This window comes from Berghia stephanieae, chromosome 2 (assembly GCF_034508935.2).
Source record: "Berghia stephanieae isolate SIO BIC M18660-M18661 chromosome 2, UCSD_Bste_1.3, whole genome shotgun sequence".
Taxonomy (NCBI): Eukaryota; Metazoa; Mollusca; class Gastropoda; order Nudibranchia; family Aeolidiidae; genus Berghia; species Berghia stephanieae.
The window spans coordinates 22,953,107-22,967,423 of NC_088361.1; the positions used below are offsets into that span (position 1 = coordinate 22,953,107).

The 14,317-nt window shown below is 36.6% G+C and overlaps 1 protein-coding gene across 3 annotated transcripts in view; it reads right to left on the reverse strand.

Moving 5' to 3' along the window:
• LOC144964504 (ceramide glucosyltransferase-like) overlaps nucleotides 1-14,317 on the reverse strand; it is a 47,969-nt gene that overhangs the window by 29,195 nt on the left and 4,457 nt on the right. Inside the window, exon 2 of one of the 3 annotated variants that reach the window (XM_078898879.1) lies at nucleotides 13,732-14,058. In XM_078898879.1, coding sequence (XP_078755005.1) covers nucleotides 13,732-13,860 — 129 coding nt within the window. In that variant the 5' untranslated portion in view covers nucleotides 13,861-14,058. Of the gene's footprint in view, nucleotides 1-13,731; nucleotides 14,212-14,317 lie in introns of all 3 variants that reach the window. The other 2 variants (XM_078898878.1, XM_078898877.1) reach the window with 2 other exon arrangements.

Consider the following 14,317-nt stretch of genomic DNA (forward strand, 5'->3'; position numbering starts at 1 on the left):
TATCTATATCCTTAAACAAAAACCTGCACCATTGTCGTCGTCGTCGTCGTCATCATCACCATCATCAGAACCCACAGACGTGATGTTATGTACAAACATATTTTATAAATAAATGGGGGCTATTGGTTGGATAACGATTTCAAGCAAAACTACCGCTTTTCTGCCTTGGTACAATTTCCTTGAATGCGCAATAATTGATTCTGTTCTTATAATTTCGGTACGTTATAATAAATTGGTTAATTGGCGACCATAAGTTTTAAATAATATTTCTTATGTCTTGAATGATATGAAAATATACAAAAAGTAGTGAACTATCAAAAATTTCACAGGAAAGTATGAACTATTTTTCTATGACGCCCTCTTACAAACTGAGTGATTGGGTTTGTTATCTTTTTTGAAATCGAAAGTACGAATCTGATTTCAATACCTTTTAATAACTATGGCTAATTTATCGAACCAGAATCTTTGAAAAGTGGTAAATACCAATAATAATTGCGTAATAATTATTTAAGACATGTTTAGAATTATCAACTGTAGTTCCTGCAGACGATAGTTGGGCCAATTGTCGTGCTTGTTCTGTCGAGTCGCACAGATAATCAGAATCAGACTCCGCCTGATTCGGAATCCGAATCGGATTACTGTTCCTTATTTTATTATGAATTATGGCCTGCGGCTTTATATTTATATATTTTTTCTATATGGTGAACTGACCAATATTGACTTTATTGTTTTAATCTAGTGTATAAGTCTAGAGGGCCCCTTTGCTCGTCACGTCAACTTCACAACTTTATCTTGAACAGTCCTTTCTATTTCTACTATTACTATTACTATCTAGAAGTTGCTAGTTAGTGGGTCTGCTGATATTACCATATCATATTCATATATGATGGAACTTGGACTCTGACTCTGAATATATAGTTATGCCCACTACATGGATCTGTGTTACTGATATGACTGTCAATCGTATGGGACTAGTAACTAAGACTTAATATATAGTTTTGCCTCATTGGTCTGGTTACTGTTGTTACAGTTACTGTTACACTCACTCACTCTATTACTATTATCTCTGTGACTATGGAAAGGAATTATGGATCTGATCTACTCCATTGACTGAAAGGAATGAACTAGTAGTCTGAATATATAGTTTTGTCTCATTGATCTAAGATGAGACTATTAAACAACTCTATGACTATGGAAGGGAACTATGGATCTAATTCTGATGCTAATCATTGACTGTACTGTAAGGAATGAACTATAGTAGTCAGATGTTTTATGAATGGCGCATGTCTTTCTAGTTTTTCTAAGATGTCCCTCTATCAAAAGTTGCAAAACTTTGTGTTAACCTCCGAATCAATTTCTCTTAACTGAATAAAGATTTTGGCCCGTATTGAATTGTGATGCATTATCACAAAAAAAGATTCCTTCTTCACGACCTATAAAAAGGCACTTTAAAACTGCTGTCATACAATTAGAGATCTTACACTGCTAAATATTTAAACAGTTTCGCATCACAAAGTAAGAGATGACTTCATCGTTTTTCAAAAACATCTTGTGACACAGTCGTTCCGGCTAGTGGTTATGAGTTCACATCATACTATTACAAAAATTACTATTTTCCGAATAAAAGCAAAACACATTAACATAAAGTAACAACTTTTGTAGTTTGCATCCAATTTTGACTTTATAATTTATTGCTTTTTATTTACATCATGTCGCAATTAGCGAAGACTGATATGAATCTCTAGTTTTAACTTATTTGAACTAGTGATTAAATACTCAAAATTGTCAAATTAACATTGAATGTTTATATTTAACTTTGAAAAATTGTATCTATGCATGACCGATTCACACAGCATTTAAAGTTTACTTTTAAACCTATAAGCTCTTAAACAATACGATATGATACGGAATCTCTATCGGTTCCTTTCTCGTAAAGCTGTGAAAAGAAGTCTACTTGTATCTATCGATAAGCCATTAAAGAGGACATCTATGGAATTGGAATTTCACAATCAACTCTTGAGTTTTGCATGTTATTGTTGTTATGTTGTTGTTGAACACAAGCACATTTTGTGGAAACACTGTATCATAAATTGATGAATTTCTACTTTTGACTGGTCTACATTAAATTTATGTAATCCTCTTTGGCATAAATACCAAGCTATTTCTCAAAACTTTGAACTCAAAATAATGTTGGAAGTGCGTAATGTTCACTTTTATTTGTATTCATCAAACACGTATATTGATTGTTATAAAAGGTAAACTTGTCTGTCGTTCCTTCATATATTCAGATTCTGTACGAACATCATATAAGTTTCAATTAACTGAACATTCCATTTTAACAAATTCTTTCAAAATGGATAAGCGGAAAATCATAATTTCGACACTATAAATCATTTTTTAGTTCAGATCCTTACCCGTTATCGATTTTAATATAGCTGTAATAAGCGAAATACTTTCCTATTGTTTTTTTTTTTTTTTTAAGTCGTGATAAAACATTTTTATTAAGACAAAATGATCCAGAGTTTCATACAAATTTTTGCAGCTGTACATCGTGAACAGCTAGCTGAGAAAAAGAAGAAAAAGACGCGCCCCTTATTAAAAATCCGACTATTGTACTCTGAATATATATTGATCTGATATGTTACTTTATTAATTAACTCTATGAATATGGAATGGAATGGAACTATGAATTTGATGCTACTCCATTGACTATATTGAATGAACCAGTACTCTGAATGTTTTTCCTCACATGAACTTTTGCCTCTTGTGGGTCTGATGTTCATGGACGTGATTTGTCAGCAAATTCAAGATGGGGAAAATTGTGGTGTTGCGAATTACAATGGTAACTACAATATAAAGCCAGCAAATGTTAGGTGTTCAGATTGCCTATAAAGAGGAATCAGACCGGTAAACATGGTTAAACAAATCCCTCCTCGTGATGATATTGAGCCACATCCGACAAAATTTGTTATTTGTGAAAGATATTGATCTGCAGGTGTTCCAATGAACATTCTACCTGGCAGACCGATCGTCCCTTATAGGGATGAAATAGTGTTCAAAAAATTAATAAATTCGAGAGATCCTAATTACAACTACTATGTAGTGCATCCCCTCGTAGATATTTCGGTATTCATATTTTTCTTGGGATCATCCTCCGCAGATTACCTCCCTTTGTTGATATTGTACATCTCCTTTCCCCTTCATCTAATTGTTAATCCTCTTCCTCATAATCACATTACATTATGTACATTCATTAATCAAGCTTCTAAAGAAATCATCCTGAATCAATCACTATAAGGTCAGTTTTTAGAATATCTAACTACTCATCCTTTCCGTTTCTTGGCTACTCCTCTTCACTGCTGATAATAATAATCATTAAATATTTTTTTGGACCCAGAATTCACAATCACTCTCTAAAATGGTAGATCTTGCCATATAATGCCCCTGCTTTTATTTTGGTATAAATTTTCTATATTTTTTGTTGGCCCCCACTAGCGTTGCCCGAAGATTCCATATGATTGTCCTTTCAGTATAGTTGTCCTTGGAATGGATATAAAATACATAACCTGCGAATTGTTGTAGTTTACTATGAAATTTTGAAAATGGTTTTATAATGTGGACAGTTAAAAGAAGGCATTATAGTCATAGCATATGAAATATACAATATATAGTGACCCCCCCCCCCCCCCCGAAAAAATTTAAATATTAAAACAAAAAGATTTTTTAAAAGAAAGAAAGAAACATCAGAGCTCAAGACGCATCATTGTAACTACTCTCTTTGTGAAGATGGGAACCGGTAAAATGGGACACTGTCTGCAGTTAAATCAGTATCATACTATAGGGAACGGAATTGAAGTCACTCGGCTCTTTATTATTGTTTTTAGATTATACAGTAATTTTTGTGATAAGTTATCACTTAATTATATCAACCAGACTATAAACGTTCAAGATTACACACAGTCGTGTGTTGGTACGTTATGTCCGGCTGGAGGAATATTGTGAGTATGTTACCTAAAACGCATAGCATCCAAAGGAGAGAAAGGGACGATACAGAAAGTCGTGTGTGGTTTTTTTTTTTACAATGGAAAAAATTAAATTGTGTGATCTTGAATAAGAAAACGCTCATGGAGAATGAAAAGGTCGTCATAAGCTGTCACTGAGGAGTTGGAGGAGAAAAGGCGAAGAGGTCATTTGAAGGAAAGATGACATGAAGTGATGCAAAAGTGGCAGAGACTGACAGGTGAGAATGGAGAGCTGAGCGCGAGATGACCCAAGTTAGTCGTAGTTCAGTTTGTATCACATAAAGAAGTGCTAAACGTCAGTCGGAAAAAAATCTTGACTTCACCCGATTTTTGTCCCTTTGCGTATGAAGCAAGTGCTCAATCTACCAAATGAGCTATGGAGATCTCCCTTTAATAAGTAAATCCATTCAAAAAGGAAGGAAATGGAAGGGGGTCTATTTTTTGGTTATTTTTTTTTTTTTTATTTTTTTTTTTTTGGTTCTTTGATGGTCCTCATTGATACAATAGAGGTCCCCTTTAAAAACACAACGAACCGATTTTCAGAGCCAAAAAAACAACAACAAAAACAACTGCACCCGGGATTGATCTTGGTAATTTGTTTTCTTTAGGAGAAAAGAAAATGAAACTGTATACAGCTTGACCTAGAAGTTAAGTTGTCTGTGCAGGAGTAGATATTACTCTCGTAAAAAATCTGTTCTACGAACTGAGTCATGATGGTTTTCCTCTATGCCTCAGTTTGTGAATATAGATAGAACGAAATTGACGTCACTCAAGCCTTTGTTATGGTTTTTGCCATCCATGTTTATAAGTAATTCTCACTAAACTGTATTAACCAGACTATAAACCTTCAAGGTTACACAAAGTTTTGTGTGTTCGCCCGTTATATTTCCAGATGGCAATGTTGTGAGTTTCTTAGCCAAGCGAACAGCATTTATAATATTGATTACGTGCGTTTAGTCAAAAAGTGAACACCAATCTGCCCTTGAACGTTTATAGTTTTATTGATAGAATTTAGTGAGAATTACTCATGAAAATGGATGGATACAAAAAAAAAATTAACAAGGACCTGAGTGACGTCAACTTCGTTCCATCAATTGGATATAAATTAGTATATAATAGGGAATGAGATTAGCGGAAGAGTAGCGTCCCTTGATGAAGTCAATAAAGATGCTCAAACAGTCGAATCAGAAAAGGAAGGTAAAAAATTGTAAAACAATTACACACGGGTCTGATCAAATTTAAAAGACATTAAATGAAAAAATAAAATCAGAGCAATAGATCATTTTCAATGCATTAGATTTAGATGTAACCAGATGACATGCCGCATTCTGGAAAGACTCGTATTATAAAATTTGGCCAGAAAACTCGTCCTTCAGATATCGACCGATCTAAATGGCCCTCATCAAGACAAAAAAAAAAAATCTCAAACCTGGGACCTCGTGAAGTCCGGGTTTGAGAGTATCTTTGCCAAGATGAGGGTCATTTAAATCGATCGCTATTTGAAGGAAGAGTTTTCTGGCCAAATTTTTAAATATTCCAGAGTGCGGCGTTTAACAATATGACAATACAAGCTTGCTCTGATTCGACCCCCCCCCCCCCTCTCTCTCTCTCTCTCTCTCTCTCTCTCTCTCTCTCTCTCTCTCTCTCTCTCTCTCTCTCTCTCTCTCTCTCTCTCTCCCTCTTTCACTTTAAACTGAACGTATTGGAGCAGCACAAATCCCTCGTCTCCGTTGACATATTTCCATTTGAAGACAACATCCCAACAAAAACTCTATCAGGCCAGAGCATCTCCAACCATAATGATTTGGCGATTGAGGCGATGCAGTAGCACCGACTTCTCAAGCCAGCCTCATGAATGATGCATAGGCTTGGTTTCCTCCATTTCTACAATACAATGAAGGCGATATCTGGGTCGAAAAGTATGGACGTACATAATATTACGGTTGCCCGAGTATTTTATTTTATCCCGCCCTTTTCACCTTCTTAGGACGGGCAAAGCAAAGAGTCGAAGAAATTAATGTAGTTTTAAGCTTTTATTTGGGGCAGCGTAGCTGGGCGGTCTGGTCTTTGCTTGGTACCTGAAAGGTATTGTGCGGCTATGTGGTCCAGTGGTATGACACTCGCTTTCAGATCGGAAGGTCCTGGGTTCGAGCCTCGCTTGACGCATAGTTGAGTCCTTGGAAAAGACTCTTTACTCACATTCTCTCACCGTACTCAGGTGTAAAATGAGTACCTGGCCGTTAACAGCGTTGTCTTTGTCCGAAAAATTGTAATATCGCCTAACAGGCGTCATGTCTCGTCCTACATGTTAAATGTTGCTGTTGACCAGGGATCCCTTGTAAAGCGCTTTGAGCACGTTAAGTGGATATTGCGCTATATAAAAGCTCAATTTTTTTTTTATCGAGTTCGATCGCCCGCCGCTGAGCTGTGTGGCATTGAGCAAGTCACCTCGTTCTAGCTCAAATTGCGGCGCTGCATTGCCGCTGACACCTAGGTTATTCCAGTCTTCCCTTGGAATAGACCCTAAAGACAAATTTCCCCTATGGGATGAATAAACGTAATTTTATTTATTTATTATTATTATATTATTATTATTATCATCATCATCATTATTATTATACAGCGCAATATCCACGAAACGTGCTCAAAACGCTTTACAAAGGGTCCTTGACTAACAGTAGCACGTAACATGTAGAACGAGAAACGATGCCTGTTTAGCGACATTACAATTTTTTTTTTCCGACAAGAGACAACGCTGTTAATCGCCCGGTACTCATTTCACACCTGAGTAAGGTGAGAGAATCTGAGTAAAGAGCCTTTTCCAAGGACTCAACTATGAGCCGACCAGGGCTCTAATATGACCTTCCGAATGCGAGTGTCATACCACATAGCCGCGTATAAACTGAACATGGTGCAATCTTTATGGAAAGCGTCATCAGTGAAAAGGGAGCGAAGTGGCCGAGTGGTTAAGGCATTGCACTGTGACCCGGAATGTCCCAGGCTCGAGCCCCGCTTCAGGCACTTTTTTTTTACTTGGGCAAGATTTTTAACTCCCGATTTGCTCACTTGGACAAAATGGGTGTTTCCTGTTGACATCAGACATCTTGTTTGATGAATTATCTTTTTTCCTTCGTGGAATGCCTCGGCGTCGATATCTTATGATGTGGCGGAAGGGCATAATTTATTTATTTTTATATAAGTTCAACGTTAAAACCTTGAATCATTGTTTACGAAACAATACCAGGCAGCGCAGAATGAGAACTACAAAACCGACAGTTGGTACCATTAAACGGTTTCCCTATAATACACATTGATAAATTCATTTCCCTCAAAGACCATTTGGAACCAAATTTATTAATCCTATATTTTGTAAACGAAATCCTGTCAGTCCTCCATTTCACACTTAAATCATAGTCAGGTACTCATTCACGCCTCGGGTCGGGAGAGTTACTGATATGATATAATGCCATTAATAAGTCATCATATTTACTAGTCCTTTATAAATAGTAAGCGCTTGGTTACGAAACTCACAACATTGCCATCCGGAAGCATAACGGACCAACACACAAAAATATGTGTAACCATGAACTTTTATAGTCTGCATAATACAGTTAAGGGAGAATTACTCATAAACGTGGATGGCAAAAAACAATAACAAAGACCCGAGTGACGTCAAATTCATTCTATCTAGACAGTCTATACAAAATTCGAAACCACGCTGCAGGTAAGGCCACATATCATTAAACATGGCCGACGGAGATGAAGGCGAGAGCTCTAGACCCCAAATTGTTGATGTTGACATTTATTTGCTCTCTTATTATCTAACAAAGCAGACTGCTGCTCCTCTCACACCGATGACAAAGACAGATGATAAAGGACGGATGCAACAAGAAGTCAACTCGGTGAATCGCCTTGACGACGGATAAATCACAGGACAGTTAATCCCTTTCCCTACTTGTTCCCGCGGGTGCAAGTGACAACGAGTAACACTTAAGTGGCTATTTCTTTCAGTTCCATCGGGCTTTCTCCTCCTCCTCCTCCTCCTTCTTCTTCTCCTCCTCCTCCTCCTTCTTCTTCTCCTCCTCCTCCTCCTTCTTCTTCTTCTTTTCCTCTTCTCCTCCTCCTTCTTCTTCTTTTCCTCTTCTCCTCTTCCTTCTTCTTTTCCTCTCCTCCTCCTTCTTCTTCTTCTTCTTTTCCTCTTCTCCTCCTCCTCCTTCTTCTTCTTCTTTTCCTCTTCTCCTCCTCCTCCTCCTTCTTCTTTTCCTACTCCTCCTTCTTCTTTTCCTCTTCTTCTCCTACTCCTCCTTCTTCTTTTCCTCTTCTTCTCCTACTCCTCTTCCTTCTTCTTCTTTTCCTCCTCTTCTTCTTCTTCTTCTTCTTCTTCTTCTTCTTCTTCTTCTTCTTCTTCTCAATCATCCTCTCTCTCTCTCTCTCTCTCTCTCTCTCTCTCTCTCTCTCTCTCTCTCTCTCTCTCTCTGTGTCTCCTTCTCTCTCTCCTCCCCTCTCTCCTTCTCTCTGTCACACACACAAACACACACACACACACACACACACACACACACACACACACACTTTTCTCTGCAATACAAATATAAAATCCTAATCCATTTAATTTAGTATTCAGACAGGTGATCTAGTACTGGTAATGAAAACCCTTTTCATTCACGCCGCTGAGAAAACTTAGAGCGTGAGAAATAATATAAATAATATAATGCAAGAAATCATAATATATAATGCAGTCAAATGGTTTTGGGGGGGCCCAGTACACAATAATCGAATTTACGTCTGGCTACGAGAGAGCAATCATGACATTCATTGACCGAAAACAAAAATAAAATCCAGTCTTTTTGGTTAGGATTTTATATACTGACATCATAGTCTGTATCACATTGACAAAATGGCTTTTTTTCAGTTGGGTCAGAATTCTTTTTTCCCCCATAATTTGGTAAAAGACTTGGAATGACCTCCTATTTTTGTTTTCATCACTGAGGGGGGGGGGGGGGGGGGGGGGGGTGGACTTTTGGGAATGGCGTCGACCGGAGTCTTAAACGACAACCGACTCAGCAAATTGCTTTTGGAATTAGAAAAATCACAAAACTTATATAAATGAAACTTATCTTAAATAGTAATATTCATTGGACATTGCAACTAATTGAGTAATATGTGACCCAACGACTCAAAACGGTATTATGTCGATTTGGACCAAATGCTAAAAAGTCAAATTATAGATAAACTGGTCAAAAATACAAAACGTTTGTATTTAGCACTATAAAATATGATATTCCTTCTCCTCTATATATAAAGCATAACAAACTCAACTTAAATCTGATATTTCTGGCTACAAATTCCATTTTCAGCACCTGAATCATCCCGACTTAATACCGTTTTGAGACGAGGGGTCACATATAATAAAAGTGCTGTGAAACTACGAGGACGAGAGACGCATGCGCACAACTAACATGACGTTCTCTCTCTAATAACTTTTCCGTCGGTGACGTCACAGACTATGGGTGACGTCCAATCAAGGGACGCTACTCTTCCGCTAATCTAATTCCCTATACATCCTGCTACTAAAATAGTTATGTCACCTTACGATTCAATATGTAACCTATTCATTAGTAGTCCTGCGAAGGACTGGTTACATACACACGTCCAACGAGTTTGGAACCGGAAAAGTAGAAAGCGAGACGTCGCGACTTTTCTTGCCCAGTGAGAGTCATCGAAACTATTCAATTTTTTTAAAGTTAAATATTTCTGTCTAAAATGAAAAAAAGGGCGTTTTGCAAGTGTATTGTAGATTATGATATCTAAGATAACTCTGGATGGCAAGCGTTAACAAAAAGTTGAAAGATTTGCTAGATAAAATCCATTCGTGTTTTATTAAAAAATTTTTTAACGAGACGGATGTTTCCCCCTCAAAGTTTAAAAAAGAAACAAAATGAATGAATAAATTTGCAAACAAAGTATTGTTAGAAGCGCGTAATGTTCACTTCTATGTGTGTTCATCACTAGTGTGTATATTGATAGTTATAAAATGTAGATGTCTGGTCGTTAAGGATTGCCCTTCGTTCATTCAGATTCAGATATCGCACGTATAATCATATCATCATATGTGTTTCAATTAACCGACCATTCCATTTAAACAAATTCCTTTAAAATGGACAAGCGTAAAATGGATTATTTTCATACTGTAAAACATCTATGAGTTCCGATCCTTACCAGCGATCGATTTAAATATAGTTGTAAAAAGGGAAATTCTTTCTTGTTGCTTTAAAATCCATGAAAAATATTATTTTAATTAAGACAAAATCTATTCAAAGATTCATACGATATTTTACGGCTGTGCATTGAGGGACAGCTGAGAAATAAACAATATATATATATTATAATATATATATATATATATATATATATATATATATATATATATATATATATATATATATATATATATATATATGTTTGTGTTATATGATTTTAATATTATTATTATTGTATTTTTACAGTAAAGCGCTTTGAAATACAATTGCACAAAAAGAGCTATGCTAAAGGTACATCATCATTATTATTAAATAAATAACTAAATAAATAAACTGGCACACACACAACCACACACACACACACACAAACAAACTCGCCCCCATGCGAGTCAAAGGGATGCTAAGCTGCTAGGGGATATGGACTGTAAAATGTGATGGACAAAAACGAATATAATGTAACCGCTTCAAAGTCTATTTATTTTTGTTCATGACTTTTCACACCCGTGCAACGATTAAAATTTTGAGATCAGATATGATTCACACCGACATACCAATAAGCACACGTAATATACGGGACATTATGTGTTGCTCGGAACGCTTCCCAACGATACATAACCATTTAATTCTATACAAATCTGTCGTGCTCTGGAAAACCCACATATTTTAAAACTTGGCCAGAAAACTCGTCCTTCAAATATCGATCAATTTAAATGACCCTCATCTTGGCAAAAAAAAACAAAAAAAAAAAAAAAAAAAAACAACTCTCAAACCTGGGACTTCGCGGTCAAAGAAATGAGAGAGAGAGAGAGAGAGAGAGAGAGAGAGAGAGAGAGAGAGAGAGAGAGAGAGAGAGAGAGAGAGAGAGAGAGAGAGAGAGAGAGAGAGAGTTAAACGGGTACTTATCAGCTGACATCTATATGAAGTCCTAGGTACTTATACAAAATACTGTTTTAACGAGCATCTTCTATTCCACAGATAACGGTCGAATGAACAACGTGAAGCAGGGGTCGCAACGCCACACCTTATATCAATTTTCATTTCAGGGTCTCCCACGAAACAATGCTAGATTGAGCTGTGGGTCACAAATCTATCAGATAAATATATACTTTAAAATACAAACAAACATCTAATGATTTTAGGACCATAGTGATTCGAAGACCACACTTTTTAACTCAATCCTACAGATTTTTGCTACTTTTCAAGATTGGAAAAAAATGTATTAAAAATGAGCATGTACATAGTTTTATTCAACTACCAATAGCTTTGATACTACGTCTATAATTTGTCTCATAAAAATGTAATAAATAGGCATGCGGTAAAAGTAACCTAGATAAACAACGGATATTGTCGGTGTTAGGGTTGGGTGAGTTAAAATTTGATGGGGAAGGGAAAAAATGGACCGACATAGGGCAGGATTTGCCCCATCTGTAAGGAAAGTGACCTCAACCTCTGCCATGCTAGATTTCGCAAGATAGAATAATCCCCCCGAAATGGGAACGGTCAAAACTTCATACACATTTCACGATATGAAGTGAGTAGAAAAGTGCCAGAAGACAATAGAGAATAAAAAATTTTTTCGCGGCGGTGGTGGGGTTTGAACCTGCGACCTTATTGGTACGACAACTCCGCCTGGCAGGTGAGAGCGTGGCTCTACCGTGTGAGCTATCCACGAACACAAAAATATTCGTTTCAAACCCAAAGTCATTTCTAGATCCCTCTCTCACCCACTTCTTGAGCTCGCCGATTCGTTCACCACCATCGCGAAGTAATTTTGACCAACAGTTAAGCTTAATAGCCAATATTCTCATCACAAACATATAACATAGAAACGATTGAGACATTGAGTATGCTCCGGTGTATGGGGTGAATTTTTAATTCAGAAAAGTGAGTGGAGCAGGCACTTATGTTGGTAACAACAAGATATGAAGTGAGTAGAAAAGTGCCAGAAGACAATAGAGAATAAAATTATTTTTTTTTTACACATTTCACGTGACATGACAAAACTATCCCCAAATCTACCCATCATGTACGCGCGCACATACACCCACATAATATATACCCCTCCCCACTTCACCTCCACACACACATTTAAAAAATCTCTCTCTCTCTCTCTCTCTCTCTCTCTCTCTCTCTCTCTCTCTCTCTCTCTCTCTCTCTCTATATATATATATATATATATATATATATATATATATATATATATATATATATATATATATATATATATATATCTCACACACATACACACACACATGAGAGAGAACCCCAAATATTCCAGACGCGTAATAATCCACCGACCACGCGGTGACCAGACCATGTCCGAGGGCCAATGATTTCGATGATGAGTCATTCTGGTTAGTCACAGGTCAACCGAAATGGAACTTTACCTTTAAATATAGTAACTTATAAAGATTTCCCTACCAGGACCACAGACCAGAGAGAGGGACCCTCTCTTTTGTCTGTGACCTGGACCAAAGGTCTCTGTGCTGTTATAGGGCAGTCTGAAATGCAGTCCGCGAGAAGTCAATTCGCCTGAAGTCGATGCTAGTTTGAATAGAATACACGAGGGTGGTGCTTTCCTGATTTTTTAGATTTTTATTCCTTTGCCCCCCCCCCCCCCCCTTAATTTCTTTGAATATCGATCGATTCAAATGACCCTCATCTTGACAAAAACTCTCGCGAAGTCCCAGGTTTGAGAGATTTTAGCCAAGATAAGGGTCATTTATATCGATCGATATTTGAAGAACGAGTTTTCAGGCCAAATTGTACTTTTTTTTTTTGTCTACAGAGTACGGCAGTATTGATACTAAGAGGTCTGCAATGAATTGGCATGAAATGCTACCGTATTTTGGCAAAAGGAATAGTGTTGACCTACGTGTACCCATTTACGTGTCGGGTGATCCAAATTATGGTCTCATTGTGACAAGGGTGTCAGGTGGGGAGGGTGGTCGTGATTGTAAAAAAAAAAAATAATTTAAAAGGGTGGAGGGTGGGGGAACTAATCTAACCTTCATACTAACGAAACATACTCCATTATAGCAATGAGAAAAATACCTAAGCGGATAGAATTAGAATGGTTATAATACAATCTTTGATTTTGAAGTTATTTTATTTTGTGTATGCGTGGGGGGGGGGGGGGGGGGGGGGGGTAAAGAGACATCCGCAACCGTTTGAAATAACAATATCACTACTCCCACGATTACTACCAAAATGATAGAATACTACTACTACTACTACTACTACTACTACTACTACTACTACTACTACTACTACTACTACTACTACTAGAATAATATATAATAATAATAATAATAATAATAATAATAATAATAATAATAATAATAATAATAATAATAATAATAATAATAATGTAACAACAGGATGATGATGACGATGATGATAATAATAACACAAGAAAGAAAAAAAAAAAGGGGGGGGGGGTTACTTACGTTGATCGATGATGAGCCGTCTCTATCCAAGGTATAATGAGACGTTGAGAAACTGGTAAAACAAAACAGTAAAATCCAACAGATCGGTCTGACACACATCATGTCAACACGGATACTTTCACATCGCATCACTATTATGAAATTGTAATTATAATGGTTTAAACAGAATCATCAGGAATGTAACTTCTAACAGACAGATATCCGTCATAATACCAAACACTCATCACTCAGATGGCATTTCTACAATAGATGGAACGAAGTTGACGTCACTCAGCTCTTTGTTATTGTTTTTATACAACCTGTTGTCTGATTAGTTCTCACCAAATTCTATCGATCAGACTATAAACGTTAAAGTAAAGGTTACACATAATTTTGTGTAGTGGTACGTGTATTTGTGTTTTATGTGGATGGCGGATGCAGTCTGTATTTTATTTAAACGCATAGCATCAATGAGATGAAACAGTTTGGTGGGCTACTTCACTGTTATAATGACAACATAATAATAATAATAATAATAATAAATAATAATAATAATAATAATAATAATAATAATAATAATAATAATAATAATAATAATAATAACACA